The sequence below is a fragment of the Sus scrofa genome, chromosome 2 (genome assembly GCF_054392235.1).
Source record: "Sus scrofa isolate SSC_HxYL_T2T_F1_AM1 chromosome 2, Sscrofa_HxYL_maternal_Yorkshire_Landrace_v2.0, whole genome shotgun sequence".
NCBI lineage: Eukaryota > Metazoa > Chordata > Mammalia > Artiodactyla > Suidae > Sus > Sus scrofa.
The window spans coordinates 29724800-29748843 of record NC_139384.1 but is presented as its reverse complement, the minus strand read 5'-3'; the positions used below and the strand labels follow the sequence as shown (position 1 = coordinate 29748843).

Below are 24044 nucleotides of genomic sequence, written 5' to 3'. Positions count from 1 at the left end.
TAAAACACCTGTTGCACCCTTCCGGGGGTCCACGTTAATCTCGCCCCACCCCTAAGCTTACATCTCTAATGCTTCCAAGTTCATCTTTCCTGTTTCATTTTTCCATCATGGGCCTGACCCCCACCCCACCCCCAGTCTCTCACCCCCCAGTTCACTCTTAGAAAAGCAAAAGGATTATATACATATTTTTGCAAAACATTCATTCTCTGCTTCAAGTGACAAAATTCTGTATAACACTGGGGTCAGGAAAAGGTCTAACACCTGAATTATCGGTTAAGCCATTGATAACCTATCACATTTTATTACTGTCAGCAGAGTGCAGCTGGACCCTAGGGAGTTTGATCCAGATGGCACCGAGCTAAAAGGTGGTTCCACAGTATCAAACATTTAACATGACTGAAATCTTTATTACCTCTCTCTCTCTCTTTTTTTTTTTTTTTTTTTTTTTGCTTTTTAGGGTGGCACCCACTGCATATGGAAGTTCCCAGGCTAGGGGTTGAATCGGAGCTGTAGCTGCCAGCCTACACCACAGCCACAGCAATGCAGGATCCAAGTCTTGTCTGCAACCTACACCACAGCTCACAGCAACACTGGATCCCTAACCCACTGAGCAAAGCCAGGGATCAAACCTGCATCCTCATGGATGCTAGTTAGATTCTTTAACCGCTGAGTCATGACAGGAACTCCTGAAATCTCTATTATCAATGCTCTGGAAACACCTTTGGCAAGAATTAGGAGATGACGACACCTCTCTGAGAACTGAGCTGTGATTTTTTCCCAAACGGTAAACTCTAAACTGGAAATTGAACCTATCAAGCCAGACTCATAACCAAAGTTCTGAGACCCTCTTGCCTCATCCTCTTTTCTGTCCCTCTCTGCCTCCATGTTTGAGGATCCTCCCCTGGCAAGAGCTGGTCCAACCACCTCACTTAACAGGTCTGCCAGCCTGGACGTTCATTCTATCCTGGGATCGCTTTGGCCTGAGATGCTACTTTCAGGGGCCCTGCAAGAAACACCAAGTCAGAAGCCCGACTGAGTGGGAGAAGCGAGGCTGATGGCAGCCTCGTTCTTCATGCCCTCTCAGCCCAAATGCGCTGGCGGAGAAAGTCTTCTTTCATTACGTGTACTGCCAGGACAGCGGCTGGGGGCATTTTTGAGGTCAAGCTCTCAATCAACAAGAGGGGGTAATGGGAGGTCTGGGGCTGTGTTTAAGATGCGCTGGGGAGCAGACACACTCCATTTCTGAATTATAAAAACGAGTTTTGGAAAACTCTCTTCCTGCACTCTGGCAGGCGTCTTAACATCTGGATAAAAGATGTGGGAAAGTTTTCCCCTTGACTGTGTGTTATCTGCCCTGCTCCTCCTCGTTGTCTGAAACTTCCAGCCAAACAGGGTCACTTGCCACTTTCCAGCGCACTCACACACTTGGGCGTCCAGGTCTTTGCTCCTGCTGTTTCCTCTGCCAGGAAGCCTGGGTGCTCTCTGCACCTCCTCCCCTTTCCTGCCACAGCTCCGCCTGCTCAAGGGCCCCTGGCTCAGCCCAGACCCCCCTCCCAGCCATCGTTTGGCCAGGGCTCGCCTCTCCCTTTGAGAGAGGGGCTGGCAGGGGGGAAGGGAACAGCTCATTGAACAGCTGACGGGGAAGACGAGGCTCCAGCACCATCACTTTCGGGACCCTAAACTTCCCCGTAAGGATCCATGGAAGTGCTTTGCTGTCCCTACTAGGTGCGAAACTCCTTGACAGGCAAGATCAACTCCTGTCCTTCTCTGATCTGCCTCCGTGGCCTTGGACATAGCTGGCGCTTGGCAAGCAGTGGATTAACAGGCCTGCGTGGCATTCCTCAGGCTGTGTGTCTGAAGCTTCTCCTCCCCGCTGGGCCTGCAGCTCCAAGTCTACCGCCAAAGCTGCAAAACCATTTAGGCCCTTTTTAAAACAAGCAAGACGACCACAAAGTATGTTTACATGACAGGCCGGCAAAACACAAAACACCTGCTGGCCTGTGGCTCGGGACTTGGCAGCTGCAACAAGCAGGGTCCAATATCCACAGCAAATGACTCCCCAGGGCCTGGAGCTTTGCGTTTGCACCACCGCTGTCCTCCTGGTAGGGTTGGCCTTGAGTTCAGAGGGAGGGGTCAGATCTCAGCGCCCACTGCCAGCCTGCTTCTCCTGGAGGGCAGTGAAGCCATCACTGCGCAAGGTGCAAAGGTGCTTTTTCCAGATTTTGTAACTTCTTCCTACCTATTAGTCACCAAAGAAAAGCCTTGTGACTAATACGCTTCACCCTGGGGTGTGGGTTATGATCCTCTTCCTCTGCACTCGAAACACCCACTTTGGCAAAAGCAAACATGACCGGTGCATCCAACACAAGTTTGCAAAAAATACGGCAGTGATTAGAATTATGTTATGTGCCGTACAGAGACTTTTAGTAAATGTTCACAACCATCCTATGAGGTGGGTCCTCTTTTCAGTCCTATTGCAAAGCAGTGTTTCTCAACCAAGGGCTATCTGGCCCTCCAAGGGACAGCTGCCAAGGTCTGGGGACATTTTTGATTGCTGTGACTGGTGGGCGTAGGGATGCCACTGGCATCTTCCCAGCGGATGGAAGCTGGGATGCCTTTAAGCATCCTCTAGAGCACAAGACAGCCCTGCGACAAAAGTTCTCCAGTTCGAAGTGCCGCAGTGTCAAGGTTGAGAGACCCTGTGATAGCGGAAGAAGCTAAGGCCCAACAATGAACTTGCCTGGGATGGCACAGCTCAAAAGTGGGGGCACCAGGAATTACACCCAGGCAGCCTTACCCTGTGCTATGTTCTCTGCACTCAACCAGGAGGCAGCTCGGACATCCTGGGAACACTGGGTACGCACGGGCTGCAGGTGCCCCATCTATAAGCACCAGCCCCTCACTTTACAGTAAAAAAAAAATGCAGACTTGAAGTAGCTTATGCAAGGCCCTGGTGAGAGGTCAGGCAATTTGGGGCCCAACTCACACTTAAAAGCGGAAGCATCTCAGTGCTTGCTCCGCAGATTCCTTCTCTCCCTGAGCTCCTGGCACGGAGATCTCACCAACAGCCCAACACCCTAGGAGTGGACTCAGAGGAAATCAAAGGCTCCTTCAGGAAGGCTTCCCACCCACTCCAGAGCAAATGAGTTGCCTGCCCTGAGGCCCGTGGCCTAAATATGGGCTCCCTTCGGGTTCTTTCCTGCCGGGGGTCCTCCTTCCCTGGGCAGGAGAGCATCGCGGTGGAGGCCGCTTTCCCCTTCAACAGAGCTCATTGATCACCCGGAGCTGACACTTGTAAGACCCTCCCTGGGCAGAACAACCCCCGCCCCTCAGGAGCAGCAAAAAGACTCCTTAAAGTCGATGGCACCTGCAGGATACACTCTGGGACCACCAGCAAGCAGTATTTAAACTAACCCAGGAGTTCCCGTTATGGCTCAGTGGGTTAAGAAGCCAACGAGTATCCATGGGGATGCAGGTTTGATCCCTGGCCTCATTCGGTAGGTGAAGGATCTGGTGTTGCCACAAGCTGCAGCGTATGTTGCAGACTTGGCTTAGATCCCCAGTTGCTGTGGCTGTGGTGTAGGCTGGCAGCTGCAGCTCCGATTGGACCCCCACCCTGGGAACTTCCATATGCCGCAGGAGTGGCCCTAAAAAAATAAACAGCCTAACTCAGCCTTGTTTGGAGGAAGATCCACACCTGGGCTTTGATGCCTGGTCTTCAACTTGGTTGTGAAGGCTCCCTGGCCTGAGGGATGTAAACTGCCTGGACAGCAGGCCGTGAACAAACAAGATCTGTAACAGGCACTGCTGTTGATGTGCGTCTGATCCCCGCCCCCACTGGTATGGGGTTGAATATGCCCCATTCATCATTACCTCTGTTTCTGTGGTTTTTTTGCAGAAAAGGCACAGGCCTAGGACTTGAGCAATACAGGGCGTGGTCCTGGCCCGGCCAGTATCATACTATGGAACACGGAGACCCTTCCGTGAAAGGACATCCCGTCCCATGGATTTTCAGGGGCACCTGGTAAGATCCCAGAGGAAAGGAGTTCAAGGAGCTGCACAAAGGTCAGGCCTATTGCTGCAGCAATGGAAATGCAGAAGCACTCAGCCACTGCCCCACCTGGCGAAGGACAGGTGCTGACAGGGCGGTGCAACAGGAGGATTCGAACCCGTGTCCCTGGCTTGTTTCAGAACCTTAGGTGTTGTGTGCGTCCCAGGAAGTCTCAGTAGTTGGCTGCCTTGGTGCCAACCTCGGACTGGGGGCAGGTGGGGTGCAACACAGATGCAACCTCTTCTGTGTCCTCAACAAACTGCCCTCGAGGACAGCGCTCCAGCCGGGGGTGGGGGGTGGGATTAGTATTGCTATTCTTAGGGGCATAGCAATTGGTATTGCTATTCTCAGGGCAACTCAATCCTCCTGTGGATCTGTTGCCCATGAGACTTCTGCTGTGAAACCCCCACTCTGGGTACCGCACATTGAGAGAATCCTGCCCCAACCTGAAATCCCTGTTTCCATGATTCATCACAAGTGACCTTGGGAAGCCTGCTAGAAATTAGGGTATCAAAAGGTTGAAGGACGTCCGTATGGTTTGGGTTCCCCCAAAACGCTGCCTCTGTTCATCAAGAACTTGAAATTCTCGGCCATGGTAGAAACAAGAGAAGAGGCTTCGAAGGGGTCAAAGGATTCTAATGAGGTTCCTGGAATTGAACATTTTAGGTGGTGGTGGGATCAACATGTGCCTGACTGCCATTCATGGAGCCTCTGTTATGTGCCAGACCCAGTGCAGTGCAAGGCACAGGCGTGACAGCCACACCCATGTCAACAGTGTCATGGGACAGACAGACAGACACGGGCAGAAAATGATTCAAGAATCTGCCCTGGGGGCTGTGGAAATTCACGGAGCGGTGGCTCTTCAGAGGGAGGTGGAGGCAGGTAAAGCCTTCTGGAGGAAGCAGAACGAGCTCGCCTTGTTCTAACTACTTAAGGCGGGGTTACATTTTGTTTCTATGGCATTCGAGGGAAAGAAAATATTAAGTGTGCACTTCCAAAGCTTGCTTTGTTTCAGTTTTACCAGCTTTCCGGGCATCAATAAAACAGTCAAAGAGGAGGGAACTTGCCCCCCACTCCCAACCCAGACTACCCAGGTGTGGAAACTTGATTAAACAGCAAACTAGCAGCTCAATTAACCCGTGCTCCTGTGGTTATTACGTTGATGGAAATCCATCCTGTAATCTCCCTGGTAAATGAATCCTCCAACGAGAAGAGTTTTCGTCCCTGCTGTAGAGGCAGCCCTTTCATTTCTTGGCTGTAAATGAGAGGGTTGGGACTTGCCTCAGCTGATAAATAACTAAGTAATTCAGAAAGGTCCTTAGTCCCTTTCCCCCACCCCAAGAGGTCCTCAGACAGCAGTGGTATTGCTATATTACCTATTACTAATGAAATTTCCGTGGGGCCTTCCTCCGCTGGCATTTAAAACAGCCCCAGTCAGACTATCCCATCACTTTGTTTTGCTGTTGTTAATGACGCTACTAAAAGTAAACCCCTATTTATTTTTGCTTATCTCTTCCATCTGTTTACAAACTTCATAGACCCTCCCCTTCCCCCACTTAATCCACAGGTTTGTTTTTTGTTTTGTCTTTTGTCTTTTTAGGCCCGTACCCACGGCATATGGAGGTTCCCAGGCGAGGGGTCGAATCGGAGCTGTAGCCACCAGCCTGTGCCAGAGCCACAGCCACACGGGATCCGAGCTGCACCTGTGACCTACACCCCAGCTCATGGCAACACCGGATCCTCAATCCACTGAGGGAGGCCAGGGATCGAACCCGCCACCTCATGGTTCCTAGTCGGATTTGTTTCTGCTGCGCCACGAAGGGAACTCCAAATCCACAGCATTTTTAACACTGGTGTGGGCAGGGTCAGTGCTCAATAAATATTTGTTGAATGAACTGCAACTACTTATTAAGCATTTACTATGTGCTAAGATCTTTAAAGCTATGATATCACCTAATCCTCATACCAACCTTTAGAGTTAGGTGCTGTTATTATCACCCCCCTTTTTCAGATAACAAAATTGAGGCTTAGAATGGTTAAGAAATACGCTCCGGGTCACTCATACACACAGCAGAGAGGAGCTTCAAATCCTCACTGCTTCCAAAGTTTTCGCCCCTCATCATTATGACAGAGCTACCTTCGTGCACATTCTGGCTACTGCTGTGGAGTAAGCATATCCTCACCCAAATCCTAGCATTTTAACCTAGAGTCTCAGAATGGGAGTTTCTCTAATGCCATCCACATTCACGAAAGTGTACCAAGAAAAATGGCCAAGAAGAAACCGGAAGTGATGCTCAGCATCAAAGTGACATACGAAGATGGGGATGGGGGGGAGAGGGAGGAAGGAGTGGATGAGACAAGTTTCTATTTTCCGCCGGCTCCGCCTTTAGAAATACTACGCTATTAAAGTGGTTTCTCTACCTCCCATAAGGAAGCCACGAAGATATCATCACTTAATGACATTGCCCTGGGAACAGGGACATCGATACCTAATGAGCAAGCAATATAGAACTCTGGCTGCTCTATGAAGCTGAGATCATGTTTTATAAACACCATAGAACTTTTATCATCTATCTCGGGCACAACCATCGCTGCCCAGCACTCTGAGTAATGGATGGGAAGAGATGGATTAGGGCCCTTAAATTCCTGGTTGGAAGACATTAAAAGTTTAAGAGCCCTATAGAGCTGACTCAGATGCATGCGCCCATGCTGTATAATTAGCAGGAATAACAACAATAAATACAGAATTTAAAGGGAAGGTCAGCAGGACAAGACTTCGAGCCAGCCGTTTCCCACTTAGACTTCAGCTGTGTCGAGGGTAACCTTGCCGGCCTTGGCTTCTTTTACTATGACAGAGGTTTAGGAGCCCTCGTTTTCTTAGCAAGGCAGTTTATGCTTCCCTCTGAGGTCAGCTCTCAGGCATAAGTAATTCATTGCTCCTGTACGAAACATTCATTTCACTTTGTCTAAAGAGACTTGAGAAATCAGCCTGGTAATTGTCTCCTGGGGCCACCCTCCAGTTTTCATGCATAAAAAATGAGCATCCAGGTTACTCAGTGGAAGCAAGTGTGGTCACCTGTCTTGCAGGAGAGCTCCCTGGAGACCGAGGAATGCACAGAGGACACACTTGCTCTGAACATCCCAGAGACATGCTGTCGCATAACCCTGCTGTCTGCTCTACTATGGCTTAAGAAGGATGGTTTGGGGTGGGGGAGGGGAGGGGAGGGAAGAGGTCAAATCATGGGGTCGAAAGCCCATCCTGTAAAGAAAATTCCAAGGAGTGATGACCCTAGATAAGAAATGGCCCTTTGGGATAAGCTCTTTAGTGGAAGACACCTGTGTTCTAGCAATTTCAGTACTTTCAGGGGCTCCTGGAGAGGCAGCTGCTCTTACTAGCTTCAATTTGCAGTTAGAAAAACTGAGAAGTTCCTCCACCTGAGGGGCACTGGTTCTGCACGAAGGGGATGGATTTGTTTTGTTTGCTATTTGTTACACACCTTTATCCTAGTTTGGCTTATAGGGCCTTGTTGGTTTCTCCTAGGAGTTTCCCCTTCTTTGAGTTCAGTCTGGGCCTTCCCTCCCCCAAAAGTTCAGAACGCTTCCCCTGGGCTATGAGAATCCCATGGAAATCCCCCTACCTCCACTTCCTCTCCTGGAGCTCAGGCTCCTGGTGTTGATGCCACAAACCTGGAGGGCAAAACACCATCATCAGCTGTGACATCATCAGCTGAGATTCTGGACTGACCTCAACTCTGCCCTAAGAGGAGGAAAATTAAAAGGCAAGTGCTCTTCCTCCCATTCCAGGCATCTTCTTTTGACAGTGCCAAAATTAAAAACAAAACAAAACCCATGACAGTCAAAATCAGCCATGCTGGTGGATACAGACTGTCTTCAAAATGAGGCCCAAGGTGTCCAATGCTCTCCGTGGAACCTGGACCAAAGAAAACAAAGCCGTGTTTTTTCCTCTAGTGCCTTGCTTGAACTCTGGAGCCGGCCTGGGTTCAAATTCCAGCTTGTCACATAATGGCTACGTAATTTTGAGCAAATCACTTAACTGCTGGGTACCTCGGTTTCCCCATCTGTATAATGAGAATAATACTCTAGGTACCTACCTACCTAATAGGGTGGCTAGGGTTACTTGAGTTAACATATAAAGTGCTAAGAACAGTGATTGACCCATTGTTAAGTGCTACTTTTAAGTTTTCGCTATTATGATTATGCTAAACCACATTTAAACTGGATTTCCCTTATGCATTTCCAGTACCCACCTGGCCTCTTCCACTGCCTACTTACTTGCCACTGAAAGCTGCCCCAAAATGGTCTTCCCATCAGATTGCAAGAATGTCTAGCCAAAGTACCGTTCTAAATAATGGATGGTTTGCTGACTTCTGAAGGTGGAGTCTGGTAGGCAGTTTGCTACTGAAGATACAGCACACCCTAACCTCTCCAGAGAGAAGGTCAAATGCTTCCCTACCACCCTTTGCAATGAAGCCATGTCATCTTTCAGAGAAATGCAACTACCCAATGGTTTCTTTTCTGAACTTGACACCATGGTGTTGCCCATTTCCCCCATCCCTCTTCCCCATACGTAGTTTACTAACTGGGTCATCATTTCTTTCCAGAAAGCACATAAGGTTGTGTATTAATACAAAACAGGGTTTTAGTCAACTGCTCACTTGGTGAAAGCTTGGAAAGTCAGGTCCAACTACAGATCCATCAAGCAAGGCAGAGCGCGACAAGGCAGTAGTAAGCTTCACGCCAAGAGAGGTTTAGGGCTGCTCAAGAGGTTCAATTAGTGAACAGCCGCCAATAGTGACACCACCATGCAGAACAGGTTGCAAAAGATCAACCACGACCTTGCCCCGCAAAAGTCAGTCGCCCAAAGAACACGCTCAGCCAAAAGCCTGTTAATAAACTTCTCCACTGGTAGACCAAACGTCTTCTTTCAGGTCCTGAATTTCTTTTCTTTCGCCTTAGGACATTCACCCCCTGGGTAGCCCAGGGCGGATTCCTCTCCCACCCGTACGAGGGTCGAGGGTCGGGAGCCCGTGTGCTTACCATTGGCGTTCTTGCCGCAGATGAGATGCTCATAGGGCTGCAGGACGCCCCAGAGCTCGGCATCATTGTTGATGACCATCTCCAAGGCCTCAGCGGACACCTCTCCGCCTCCAGCACCTCCGCCGTCGGGGCTCTGGCTGGCCAGCACCCTGGCCCGGATCTCCTCCACCAAGTTCTCCATGCAGGCGGTGAGCGAGATGGCCGCGTACTCGTGGATGCGCACGGAGATGCGGGTGTCCACCATCCAGCGGAAGAAGCGACCCACGGAGAAGGTGAGGCCACAGCGTGCCGACTTGCCCCGGCGCAGCCCATCGCCAGCGCTCATGCTGTACAGGGACAGTGCCTTGACGGCGGCCAGGGCGCAGCTCTCGGCCAGTGCCCAACTGTGAACCAGGCGCACGGCGCTCTGCACCTCGAAACGGGTGCACTTGGCGTGCAGCACGCTCAGGCGCTGCGCCTCGCGGGCCACACGGATGAGCGCCCGACGGAGCAGCCCCGCCAAGCGCCTGACCGCCTCGGCGGAGAATAGGGGCAGTCGCCGGGCGCCCGCACCTTTGCGAAGCACCCGGGCCACGTCTCCCTCGGTCCAAGGGAACTCCTCCAGCTCGGGGAGGCGCGGGCAGCGCGAGAAGAGGTCTGCCACCTCGGGGTCCTCGGGCAGCACCGTGTTCACCGTGTCCCAACTGTTGTGGCGGCTGTTCATGGAGCCAGAATAGCACCACCAGGCCGCCCCGCGGTGCTGCTGCGCCGAAGAGTTGAGCGCCTGCGAGTTGGACTTGGAGGACGAGAGACTGAGAGAGCGGCACGAGTCCCCCGCCCCATACCCGGAGTCCAAGGTCAAGTCCTCCAGCGTCTTCAAAGTGGAACTGTACGTCCCGGCCATGGGGAGCCTGCCGGGGGCGGCCTCGCCGAGCGAGGGGCGCTCACAACTCCATGCGCCCTTCCCCAAGTGGGCAGAAAAAGCTCTAAGCTCTCCCGGGCGCCCTCCTTCCTCTTGGCGCCGCGGGGCTTGGCCGCCGCATCGCCCGCCCGCCTGCTCCGGCGGCCGCGGGAAGGTAGGCGAGATTCCCGGCTGCCGGAGCCCCCCGCGTCTGGCGGCCCGATTCCAAGCTGTCACTGGAACGGTCCCCCGCTGCTCGTCCTCAGCACTCCCCAGTCCACTTCAACTTCCCCCAGGCAGAGGGTCTATCCTCCGTAGAGAAGGAATCCCGAGAGAACAGGGCGGCGGCGGCAGGAGAAGGAGGCGGCTCCCGGCGCTGCGCGAGTCCCGGACCAGCCGGCCTGAAAACGCTCGGCAAACTTCTGCGCTGAGCCGGCCGCCCGCACAGCTGGGTACCCGGCTGCTGCCGACATGCAAATAACCAGCGGCGGGCCCACCAATCATCGGCCGTGACGGGCAGGGGTTGCACCAATGATCTCCCACAGGGGCGGTCACTATGCAGATTGCACTCAGCCGCGGGTGAAACCCCGCGGCGGCGGAGGCGGGGCTGGAGGCCGAGGGTCGAGAAAGGCGGCTGGGAGGACGTTGGAGGAGGGGGAAGAGAAGGAGAATGAGAGAACTGGGAGCTGGGATGTGGGGAGCAGAGACTGGGAAAGGAGAGGTTGAAACGTGAGGCTCGGGAGCCCACGATTTAAAGAAAAATATAAAGGAAAAGCCACTGTGCGCTGTCCTCTTCCCGCCGTCCGGGCTTTGAGTGTTCGCATCTCCGTTTCGAGCCTTCTGCTGCCGAACGCCAATGCTGGCGTGGGTCGCAGAAGGAGGTTGAATAGGGAAGGGGACCTCGGCATGGGGGAGGGGGTCCAAGCCTGGCGCTCCACCTCTCCGAGGACTTTCTGCCAAGTCCCTCCCTTTTTCTCCGAGACGAAACTCCAGTTGTGTTTGGAGAGAGGAGGAACGCCCCTAACTTGCCTCCCTTCCCAAATCCGTCTGGTTTTCTTGACGTTGCTATCTAGGCTCCAATCAGAACAGAATTTCTTCTTAACCTGGAAACTGATAGACCGACGGGCTCCAGGAGGCCTGCGATTCCGCCCCTGCCTCCCCAGGCACTTGAAATTACACACGCAATAGTCGGAGTATTTCTCTGGGGAGAGGCCCAGATCAGATTCTCAAAAGTGTCCTTGACTCCCCTGTTACAACTGTGCAACGCTGCTTGCCATCAGGTGCCTTTCTGACCGAGATGCCAGTGTCCCACAGTGTCTATGTGTAGGGTTATTACTGGAAGAATGTGAAGGTGAGAAACGTCCCTAGCGCTGGCCTGGGATTGGAACACCTGGCTGAATTTAGCTCTTCCTAATGATGTGACAAGGGAGAAATATATGCATCCCCGCCCCCAGCCCCAGGACTTCCTTCCTCTGAATAAAATGAGAGCTGACATCCAAGAAACACCATTGTAAACCTGTCTCAGATGCGTCCTAATCAGAGCTTTATTGGTTCTAGCAGATCCACGCCCGCCCCACTCCGTCCCGCAGTTGTCCTGTAACTATTCACACACGTGCACGAACGTGCATGTGCTGTGCCCCCTCCAGTGTGAAACCGCAAAATCAAGGAGACTGCGCGAGTTTCCCCCAAGTCAGCCTCCTCCCGCACTCTGGAATAGAATAGCTCCTTTGTGCTGTATCTTACATGGCCCTGACCTTGGGCCTTGAGTTGATACGAACTAGAAATGTCTGGTTTGTCTCTTCTTAAATTAACTGCCTTTTTCTGTGAAACTCCTTTTTCTTGGGCAGTTTTGCCTGATTGTTTTTTCCTGCGGGTCTTTATTTATGCAATATCGCCGCCTCGTGGTTAAAACTGGGGACGGCGTCAAGGGTGGGCGTACTAATGAACCACCCAAGTCCGCAGAGTCTAAATCAAGAGAAGACACAAAACTACATCTTAAGCAGGAGCGACAAGTCGAAGTAGGTAAGGAGGTTCAACTTGTCAAAAATGCGAAAACTCATTTGATGCAATTTAAAATGAACTAGGGGAAATACAACAGCATTAAGGCAAATATCGCCCTCTAACGGATATTTAGAGGAAATAAAATACACAGGTTTTTTTGTTTGGGTTTTTCCCTACCATTTTTCACTTTGTTGTGCATTCCCTTAAAAAGTTATGCAAATGACTTAACTGGAAATTTAGGGCGGAGAACTCAGTGAATGGAAAGGTTATCTGGGAAACTATCTGAAATATTTCTTGGGGGAAAGAGCAGGTGGGGTTAAGTTACTTGATGACCAGAAGTGTAAAAATAATCAACCATGCCTGTAACCAAATTTCAGAATCCTGTGGATGTTAAATTGCACCACAAGGATTTGTTCAGAAAAATTCAGTCATGGGAAATGCTACTGGACAAACAACTGGAGTTTCCTTAGTAAATTGCACAGAAAGAAATAGATGGAGAGGAAACCTATACACTGAAAGAGACTTAGAAGACATGCCAGGTAGTTCTCTTCGTGGTTCAGAGGAAACAAATCTGATTAGCATCCATGAGAATGCAGGTTTGATCCCTGGCCTCGCAAGGTGGGCTAAGGATCCAGCGATGCTGTGAACTGTGGTGGAGGTCGCAGATGGAGCTTAGATCTGGCGTTGCTGTAACTGTGGTGTAGGCTGGCAGCTCTAGCTCCAATTGGACCCCTAGCCTGGAAACCTCCATTTGCCTTGGGTGTGGCCCTAAAAAGACAAATAAATAAATAAATAAAAATAAAGAAGACAGCCAATCACAATGTGTGGAACAGAAAAAACATTTGACAAAGTCCAACATCCATTCATGGTAAAAACTCTTACCAAAGTGGATATAGAGGGAACATACCTTAACATAATAAAAGCCATTATGACAAACCCACAGCAAAAATAACACTCAATGGAGAAAAGCTGAAAGCCTTCCCACTAAAATCTGGAAGAAGACAAGGATGTCCACTCTCACCATTTTTATTCAACAGAGTAAGTATTGGAAGTCCTAGCCACAGCAATCAGACAAACAAAAGAAATAAATGGCATCCAAATAGGAAGAGAAGAGGTAAAACCGTCACTGTATGCAGATGACACGATACCATATATAGAAAACCCTGAGGACTCAACCCAAAAACTACTCGAAATGATCAACAAATTCAGAAAAGTAGCAGGATATAAGATTAACGTTCAGAAATCTGTCACATTTCTGTATATTAACAATGAAATGTTGGAAAAGGAATACAAAAATATAATACCTTTTAAAATTGCACCCAAAGTAAAACTATCAGTATTTGCAGATGACATGATACTATACCTAGAGAATCCTAAAGACTCTACCAGAAAACTGTTAGAGCTCATCCACGAATTTGGCAAAGTCACAGGATACAAAATTAATACACAGAAGTTGATGGCATTTCTATACACTAACAATGAAAGAGCAGAAAGAGAAATTAGGGAAGCAAATCTGTTTACCATTGCATCGAAAAGAATAAAATACCTAGGAGTAAACCTACCTAAAGAGACAAAATACCTGTAATCTGAAGACTGAAACACTGATGAAAGAAATCAAAGATGACACAAATAGATGGAAAGATATCCCATGCTCGTGGATTGGAAGAGTTAATATTATCAAAATGACTATACGACCGAAGGCAATATACAGATTCAATGCAATCCCTATCAAATTAGCAAGGACAGTTTTCACAGCACTCAAATAAAATATTTTAAAGTTTGTTTGGAAGCACAAAAGACCCAGAATAGCCAAAGACAGCCTGAAAAAGAAAAATGGAGCTGGAGGAATCAGGCTCCCAGACTTCAGCCTATACTACAAAGCAACAATCATCAAAACCATATGGTACTGGCACAAAGACAGAAATATAGATCAGTGGAACAGGATAGAAAGCCCAGAATTAAACCCATACACCTGCAGCCAACTAATCTATGACAAAGGAGGCGACGATATACAATGGAGAAAGGACAGCTTGTTCAATAAGTGGTGCTGGGAAAACTGGACAGCCACATGAAGAAGAATGAAATGAGAACACTCCCTAACACCATACACAAAAAGAAACTCCAAATGGATTACGGACCTAGATATAAGACCAGACACTATAAAACTCTTAGAGGAAAACATAGGCCAAACACTCTGACATAAACGACAGCAACATCTTCTCAGATCCACCTATCAGAATATTGACAATAAAAAGAAAAATAAACAAATGGGACCTAATCAAACTTAAAAGTTTCTGCACAGCAAAGGAAACCCTCAACAAAACAAAAAGACAACCCACAGAGTGGGAGAAAATCTTTGCAAGTGAATCAGCTGACAAGGGATTCATCTCCAAAATTTATAAACACCTTCTGCAGCTCCATACCAAAAAAACAAACAACCCCATCAAAAAATGACCAGAAGATCTAAAAAGACAATTCTCCAAAGAAGACATACAGATGGCCAAAAAACACATGAAAAGATGTTCAACATCACTCATTATTAGAGAAATGCAAATCAAAACCATGATGAGGTACCACCTTACACCAGCCAGAATGGCCATCATCCAAAAGTCTACAAACAACAAGTGCTAGACAGGGTATGGAGAAAAAGGAACCCTATTACACTGTTGGTGGGATTGTAAATTGGTGCAACCACTGTGGAAAACAGTATGGAGATTCCTCAGAAAACTAAACATAGAACTACCATTTGATCTAGCAATCTCACTCCTGGGATCTATCCAGAGAAAACTATGACTTGCAAAGACACGTGTACTCTGACGTTCACTGCAGCACTATTTTCAATAGCCAAGACATGGAAACAACCTAAACGTCCATCAACAGAGGAGTGGATCAAGAAGATGTGGCACATACACACAATGGAATATTACTCAGCCATTAAAAGGAACAAAATACCAGCATTTTTAGCAACATGGATGGACCTAGAAATTATCATGCTAAGTGAAGTCAGCCATACAATGAGACACCAACTTCAAATGCTTCCGCTGACATGCGGAATCTGAAAAAAGGACAGACTGAACTTCTTTGCAGAATAGATGCTGACTCACAGACATTGAAAAACTTATGGTCTCTGGAGGAGTCAGTTTGGGGGGTGGGGAGATGTGCTTGGGTTATGGGATGGAAATCCTGTGAAAATGGATTGTTGTTATGATCATTATACAACTACAGATGTGATAAATTCATTTGAGTAATAAAAAAAAAGAACTAGAACAAACAATCCAAAAATTTATATGGAACCACAAAAGACCCAGAATTGCCAAAGCAATCATGAGGAACAAAAACCAAGCTGGAGGCATAAATCCCATACTTCAGGCAATATTACAAAGCCACAGTAATCAAGACAGTGTGGTCCTGGTACCAAAATAGACATATCAATCAATGGAACAGAACAGAGAACCCAGAAATAAACCCAGACACCTATGGTCAATTAATCTTTGACAAAGGAGGGAAGAATATAAAAATGGGAAAAAGACAGTCTTTTTAGTAAGTGGTTGGGAAAACTGGACAGCTGCATGCAAATCAATGAAACTAGAACACACCCTCACACCATGCACCAAAATAAACTCAAAATGGCTGAAAGACTTAAATATAAGACACTCCTAGAAGAGAACATAAGCAAAACATTTTCTGATATCAACTGTATAAATGTTTTCTTAGGTCAGTCTCCCAAATTAACAGAAATAAAAGCAAAAATAAACCAATGGGACCTAATCAAACTGACAAGATTTGCACAGCAAAAGAAACCATAAAAAAAAAAAAAGACAACTTACAGAATGGGGAGAAAATAGCTTCAAACGACACAACTGACAAGGGCCTAATCTCTAAAATATACAAACAACTTATACAACTCAACAGCAAAAAACCAACAACCCAATTGAAAAATGGGCAAAAGTCCTGAATAGACATTTCTCCAAGGAAGATATACAAATGGCCAACAAACACATGAAAAAATGCTCAACATCACTGATTATTAGAGAAATGCAAACCAAAACTACTATGAGGTACCACCTCATACAAGTCAAAATGGCCATCATTAATAAGTCCACAAATAACAAATGCTCAGAGGTTGTGGAGAAAAGGGAACCCTCCTGCACTGTTGGTGGGAATGTAAATTGGTACAACAAGGATGGAAAACAGTATGGAAGTACCTTAGAGAACCATATATAGAACTACCCTATGACCCAGCAGTCCCTTGGGCATATATCCAAACAAAACTTCCTTTGAAAAAGATATATGCACCCGTATGTTCATGGCAGCACTATTCACAATAGCCAAGACATGGAAACAACCTAAATGTCCATTGATTGATGAATGGATTAAGAAGATGTGGTGGTAGTTCCCATCGTGGCACAGTGGTTAAAGAATCTGACTGGGAACCATGAGGTTGCGGGTTCGGTCCCTGCCCTTGTTCAGTGGGTTAAGGATCCGGCATTGCCAGGAGCTGTGGTGTGGGTCGCAGACACGGCTCGGATCCCGCGTTGCTGTGGCTCTGGTGTAGGCCGGTGGCTACGGCTCCAATTGGACCCCTAGCCTGGGAACCTCCATGTGCCGTAGAAGCGGCCCAAAGAAATGGCAAAAAGACTAAAAAAAAAAAAAAAAAAAAAAAAAAGATGTGGTATATATATATACACAGTGGAATACTGCTCAGCCATAAAAAAGAACAGAAGAATGTCATTTGCAGTAACACGCATGGAACTAGAGACTCTCATACTGAGTGAAGTCAAGTCAGAAAAAGACAAATACCATGTGATATCATTTATATCTGGAAACTAATATATGGCACAAATGAACCTTTCCACAGAAAAGAAACTCAAGGACATGGAGAACAGACTTGTAGTTGCCAAGAGGGAGGGGGAGGGAGGGGGAGGGAGTGGGATGGACTGGGAATCTGGGGTTAATAGATGCAAACAATTGCCTTTGGAATGGATAAGCAATAAGATCCTGCTGGATAGCACTGGGAACTGTATCTAGTTACTTATGATGGAGCATGATAATGTGAAGAAAAAAAGAATGTATACATACATGTGTGACTGGGTCACCTTTGCTGAAAATTGACAGAACACTGTAAACAAGCCATAGTGGAAAAAAATAAAAATCATTTTAAAAAACAATGTGTGGATTTTATTTGTAACTTGTGGTTTTTTTAAATCAATAAACATTTGGCCTTACAAAATCATTAAAAATTGGGAACACTGGATATTTGCTATTAGGAAATCCTTGTTAGTTTTTTAGTGTGGTTGTGTTTATGAAATGTTCTTATCTTTTAGAGACACTTACTGGAATGTGTTTTGTACTTTTCACCATTAAGAACGAAAGAAAAATCTTTATGGGAACATCTGGCAAAGGGGCTAGAAAGTTATGAAAGACAATTAAGTTTGTGGATCTCCTGCCTTTCACATATTCCCCAAAGCCTTTCATAATCCATTTGAGGCCTGGAGGTACAAAGTAAACCTACCGTGTTTCCATGTTTTTTGTGTGATAGCAGAGAAAGAAAAAGAGGAAGAAAGAAATAGCAGACAAGAGACAATGAACTATCCTAAAAACAAACCAACTGGTTGATTTCAGTTCATCTTTGGGGAAGTTGGCAAGTGGAAGGAACTACAAAATTTTGGATGAAGAATGGACATGGCTTCTTCTATATATTGTATGTGTGTTTAATTAAGGCAATCTGGTAGTAATATGTTTAATCTTAGGCATACAAATTATATTGGCAAAAGAGAAAGTGTTCCCATTTTCTCAGCTCAGGCATGGTCCAAAAACAATCTTTGTAGAAAAGCAACTCTCATGTAGCTGGACAAGGTAAAAAGAACATGATGAAACCATAGCAAATATTGGGAGAATTCCCAGTGGAGTGAGCAATTAAAGAACAGATCTGGGATTGCCTCTGCAAAACTATATAAGGGAGGAACTTGAAATGCAGGAACTTTACCTTGAGCAAGGTCTCATTTATTATCCAATTTCTTACAAAATCAAAAATGGTCTGAAAGTTAGGAGATGAAATACCATAGAATTTATCTTGAAAATGAAGGGGTTAATAATCCCAACTACAAAAGTACAGACAGAACCATCTTATGGGAAAGGTAGATTATGACCTTGACTTTGGAGAATGATCAAGTTTTGATTCAGTTTGTGGATTGTGTTTGGTACATTCTTTCCACAACATTTATCAAATGCCTATTGAGTCTGGAACTGTGCTACATACTGTGCAGGTGAGTTAGACAAGGTCCCTGCCATTAAAAAACAAAACAAAACAAAAAACATGGCAGGAGTTCCTTTGGGGTGAGGCTGGTTAAGGATCCTGTGTTGTCACTGCAGCGGCTCAGGTCACAGTTGTAGTGCAGGTTTGATCCCTGTCCTGGGAACTTCCTCATGTCAAAAGAAAAAAAAGTGTCGAGGAGTTTCTTTCATGGCTCAGTGGTTAACAATACCGACTAGGAACCATGAGCTTCCAGGTTTGATCCCTGGCCTTGCTCAGTGGATTAAGGATCCTGTATTGCCTTGAGTTGTGGTATAGGTTGCAGACGTGGCTCGGATCTGGTGTGGCTGTGGCGTAGGCCAGTGGCTATAACTCCAATTTGACTCCTAGACTGGAAACATCCATATGCTGCAGATGCAGCCCTAAAAAGGAAAAAAAAAAAAAAATAAGGCAAAAGAAAGTGCCAATGGTGTGGAAATTGAGGTAATCCTTCTGCCCATGCAACCCTGGGTAGCCCATTCCTGACACAGGTGCTGTTTTCTGGACCTCAAAGCTAAAGATACATACAAATAAACAGAAATCAACACACGGATATAGAAAACAAACTTATAGTTACCAAAGAGAAAAGGTGGGGAAGATGATAAATGAGGAATTTGGGTTAAAATAGACACATGACTATATAAAAATAGATCATCAACAAGGAAGAACCTACTGTAAAGCACAGGGAACTCTACTCAATATTTTGTAATAACCTATAAGGGAAAGGAATCTGAAAAAGAATATATATATATATAACAATTACTTTGCTGTACACCTGAAAGGAACACATTTTAAATCAACTACACTTCTATTTTAAAAATTGTGTTCCTGTACATGAGAGCGCCACAATATTTCAAATAAAAAGTTTTACTTGTAGGGAGTTCCCGTCGTGGTGCGTCGGAAACGAATCCAACTAGGAACCATGAGGTTGCAGGTTCAATCCCTGGCCTCGCTCAGTGAGTCAAGGATCCAGAGTTGCCATGAGTTGTGGTATAGGTCGCAGATGGGGCTCGGATTTGGTGTTGCTGTGGCTGTGGCGTAGGCTGGCAGCTACAACTCTGATTAGACCCTTAGTCTGGGAACCTCCATATGCCACAGGTGCAACCCTAAAAAAAAAGTTCTACTTGTAAACAAAAAATAATAGGGGAGTTCCTGCTGTGGCGCAGTGGAAACAAATCCAACTAGTAACAATGAAGTTGTGGGTTTGATCCCTGGCCTCTCTTAGTAGGTTAAGGATCCAGTGTTGGCTTTCAAACTGTGGTGTGGGTCACAGAGGTGGTTCGGATCCTTTGTTGCTGTGGCTGTGGTGTAGGCAGGCAGCTGCAGCTCCGATTGGACCCCTAGGCTGAGACTTCCATATGCTGCAGGTGCAGTCCTAAAAAACAAATTAAAAAAGAAAAAGTAATAAAGAGACATACAGATCATTTGAAATGAAGAGATGCCCAGATAACTAAGGGGGAAAAAGTACAGTTCCCCAAAGCATGTTCTGCAGAATAGTCTCAGTGGTGAAAAAGGATTCAGTGGTTAAGTTTGGCAAAATTTGCATTCTGGTTCTCCTTCTAGGTATATTCATGATGCAAAATTTTATTTAAGACTGCTTTTATGTATTTATTTTTTCTTGTCTTGCAGACACAGCTTGGATCCCGCGTTGCTGTGGCTCTGGTGTAGGCCGGTGGCTACAACTCCAATTAGACCCCTGGTCTGGGAACCTCCATATGCCACGGGAGCAGCCCAAGAAATAGCAAAAAAAAAAAGAGATTCATCTGGCATTCATATTACAAATTTCCCTTTCCTGGAGGTCCTGATTCAGTCAGGCTGGAGGGTGATCAGGGAAAAATATTTTCTTTTATTTTTGGTGGTTTTTTGTATGTCTTTTTTAGGGTCCCACCCACAGCATATGGAGGTTCCCAGACTAGGGGTCCAATCTGAGCTGTAGCTACCGGTCTACGCCACAGCCACAGCCATGCCAGGTCTAAGCCGCGTCTGCGACCTACACCTCAGCTCAGGGCAACGCCAGATCCTTAACCCACTGGAGTGAGGCCAGGGATCAAACCTGCATCCTCATGGATGCCAGTCAGATTTGTTTCCGCTGAGCCACTGAGCCACGACGGGAATTCCCAAGGTAAAAATATTTTAAACGACCATTCCCAGATGATTCCCCCCCATGTATGTGTGTGTGTATATGTATTTGAACTAATGTGTAACTGACCTACAGCAACAGTATGTTCTGGGTGCATGAGGCTTCACGATTCAGTATTTCCCTACCTTACAAAGTGGTCACCATGAGACATCTAGTTACTGTCAGCACACAAAGTTATAATATTATTAACTATATTCCACATGCTGTACATGTGTGTTATTATTCTGTAATTGGATGATTGTACCTCTTATTCTCACTCACCTCTGTCACTCATCCCTGTCACCCCCAACCCCAAATGATTCTCATCAGGACATTTCTGGGCTGCCCTGATTCCATAAACCTGGAGTGTGGTCCATGTAAAGGTATTTTAAACAAGTATTCCCAGATGATTCTTATCAGGCAAGTTTGGGAACTAAGGTGTTTATCTCTTGGTCCATGAAGGCTTGTTTAAAATATAGATTTTGAGCCCTACCTACAGGGATTCTCATAGGCCTAGAGCCTATGAACCTTCTTTTTTTCTTTTTCTTTTTCTTTTTGGGGCTGCACCTGTGGCATATGGAAGTTCCCAGGCTAGGGGTCGAATTGTAGCTACAGCAGCAGCCCTACGCCACAGCCACAGCAAGGCTGGATCCTTAATCCACAGAGCAGGGCCAGGGATAGAACCCACGTCCTCATGGATACTAGTTGGGTTTGTTATCACATAGTCACAATGGGGACTCCCCGATCCTTCATTTTTAACCAGTGGAGCTCAGATGATTCAATTGCACTGGGCCTGGGAAACTTGCTCTTTAATATGCATGCTCACAAGTTCACGTTCCCAGCAGGTGGCGCTCATTGATTTTTGCTAAAAGACTTGCACTTAAAAGTTTTTGGGTTTTTTTTGGTTTTTTTTTTTTTTTTGCTTTTTAGGGCTGTGCCCAAAGCATAAGGAGATTCCCAGGCCAGGGGTCAAATCGAAGCTGTAGCTGCTGGCCTACATCACAGCCACAGCAACGCAGGATCAGAGCTGCAACTGCCACCTACACCGTAGTTCATGGCAATGACAGATCCCCAACCCACTGAGGGAGGCCAAAGATTGAACCCGCATCCTCGTGGATCCTAGTCGGGTTTGTTAACCACTGAGCCACAAAGGGAACTCCCTAATAAGTATATTTCTTTAATCCTGAACTGATTTTTTTTTTTTTTTAAGTTTTAAATCTCCCTACTGGATAGATCTGCGACCAAACAGCTATTCCCATGGATGGAGTCCTTCCAAAGTTTGAAGCTGTCTCTGTTTGCCCTTAAGAAAGGATGCTCAGTGTTAGGATTGATTGCAGACACCTCCAAGCACAGGGCTGGCTGAATCGCAGATGGGGGACTGGAGTAGATCATTTTTCAGTGTTCAGACAGTGGTCTGCTTAGGCTTTTTACTGCTGAATTCATTTGAAGACAAGGCTACGAATATGATGGGACTATATCTTAATACCAAAGGGTTAAAAATTGAACCCTATTTTAATCCTCTTTAAAAGCACTCCAAATCCAAGTAAGGAATCAACTTGGAACTCAGGAGGTTAGTGGGCGTTATGGGTGACCCCTAAATTACAGACGAACACCAGAGCTCATAAAGTTCTCTTGCCTCAATTTGGTTGGCAAACCAGGGTCAGACACGAGTGAATGACCAAGATTAATAACCAGGAGTTCCCATCGTGGCTCAGGGGTTAACATGCCTGACTAGCATCCATGAGGACTCAGGTTCGATCCCTGGCCTCGCTCAGTGGGTTAAGGATCCAGCATTGCTGTGGTGTAGGCCAGCGGCTACCGCTCCAATTGGACCCCTAGCCTGGGAACCTCCATATGCTGTGGGTTTGGCCCTGAAAAGACAAAAAAAAAAAGAAGATTAATAACCAAGTTTTGTTGACTTCTACTTGAATGATCTTATTTAAACACTTAAAAATTTTTTATCATTGAAAATTCCAAAAATATATAAAAATAGAATTTTATTTTATTTTGTTATTTTGTCTTTTCTAGAGCTGCACCTGTGTCATATGGAGATTCCCAGGCTAGGCGTCTAATCAGAGCTGTAGCTGCCAGCCTACACCACAGCCATAGCAACACTAGATCCAAGCCGCATCTGCGACCTATACCACAGCTTATGGCAACGCCAGAGATTAAACCCACTGAGCGAGGCCAGGGATTGAACCTGCAACCTCATGGTTCCTAGTCGGATTCGTTAACCATTGAGCCATGATGGGAACTCCATAAAAACAGAATTTTAAAATGAACCCCCACCTACCCAATACTCAGCTTTAATAATTATCAATTTATGGGCAGTCTGGTTTACATTGTCACTTCCCCATCTCTCAGACATCAGGACACTGAATGACGCCAATCTAAGGCTTTGCTGGGCTGTCTGACTCAGTGGTTTGGGCCAGTCCTAACAGGACAATTCTTGAGAGTCCTGCTAGTTTCACATTAAGAAATATTCCCCCAGAGTCACACAATACAGCCCCTGATACCAAGAAGACACCTGCAAATGTAGGCTCTACTTAGGTTATGAGGTAGAGGCTACACTTCACTAGGTATTAGTTTCCCCTCTGTTGTGAAAATCACCATGTTATCAGTATGAATATTACTATGTCTTTTTTTTTTTTCTTTTTTTTTTTTTTTTTTCTTATCAAGGACTTCCCGTGTGGCTCACAACATAACGCCTCAGCATTGCTTCTACAGTGGCTGTGGCTCGACCCCTGGCTCGGGAACTCTGAGTCTTTCTTAATTTGTGAATTGAAGCCAGTGCACCCAAACTTTTATCTCGGGGTTATCTATAGACTATTGAAGGCAGTAACTCTCTAATAATTACTTTTCTTGTGCATGAGTTTTCATTTTTAAATCATCACCCTCCCCAAGCAAAAAAAAATGTTTTTAAAGTTTCTATTAGATATCAACTCTGCTTTTTGTTTGTTTGGTTTGGTTTTTTTTGGTTTTTTGGTGTGTTTTTGCTTTTTAGGGCCACACCTGCAGCATATGGAAGTTCCCAGGCTAGGGGTGGAATTGGAGCTACAGTTGCTGACCTACGGCACAGCCACAGTAACGCCAGATCCGAGCCATGTCTTCGACCTACACCACAGCTCACAGCAACACAGGATCCTTAACCCACTGAGCAAGGCCAGGGATCAAACCCAAAACCTCATGGTTCTTGGTTGGATTCATTTCCACTGCGCCACATAGGGAATTCCATACATGACTGTTCTTAAAGCAGTGTCCTTTGTTAGAGGCACCTAATGAACAAACTTTATGCCCTTACCCCCAGGCTCGCCTCGTTCTTTCCCTCCTGCAGACCTGGCTTAGCCATTTCTCCCGAGATCGCCAAGTTCTTTTTGTTGGGGCTTCCTGGAGCCATCTCCTCCATGAAGTTTCCATAACCCTCCAGACCGCCACCTACCCTTTGATCCCGATTCTGCTGTAAGCATCCCTCATTGCAGCTGTGTAACTCTTGTTTGCTTGTCAGATTTTTCCATTTTACCATCAGCACCTCGAAGGCAGGTGCTGTGCCTTCCTTTAACAGTCAATCCCCACTTCCTACTTAGCACAAGACCAAAGAAAGCATTCAAGTGAATGAATGAATGACATTTATCCCATATGCCCA

General features: G+C 46.5%; 1 protein-coding gene across 5 annotated transcripts in view; it reads right to left on the bottom strand.

Moving 5' to 3' along the window:
* The window catches only part of ABTB2 (ankyrin repeat and BTB domain containing 2), a 202564-nt gene extending 192125 nt beyond the window's left edge, over positions 1-10439 (bottom strand). For all 5 annotated transcript variants that reach the window (XR_014837087.1, XR_014837090.1, XR_014837088.1 and 2 more), the window contains exon 1: positions 9110-10439. Coding sequence is in view for 1 of the 5 variants with exons in the window: in XM_003122881.6 (XP_003122929.2) it covers positions 9110-9992 (883 nt within the window). In the remaining 4 variants the exon portion in view is untranslated. The remainder of the gene's footprint in view (positions 1-9109) is intronic.
* Positions 10440-24044: the final 13605 nt, after the last annotated feature.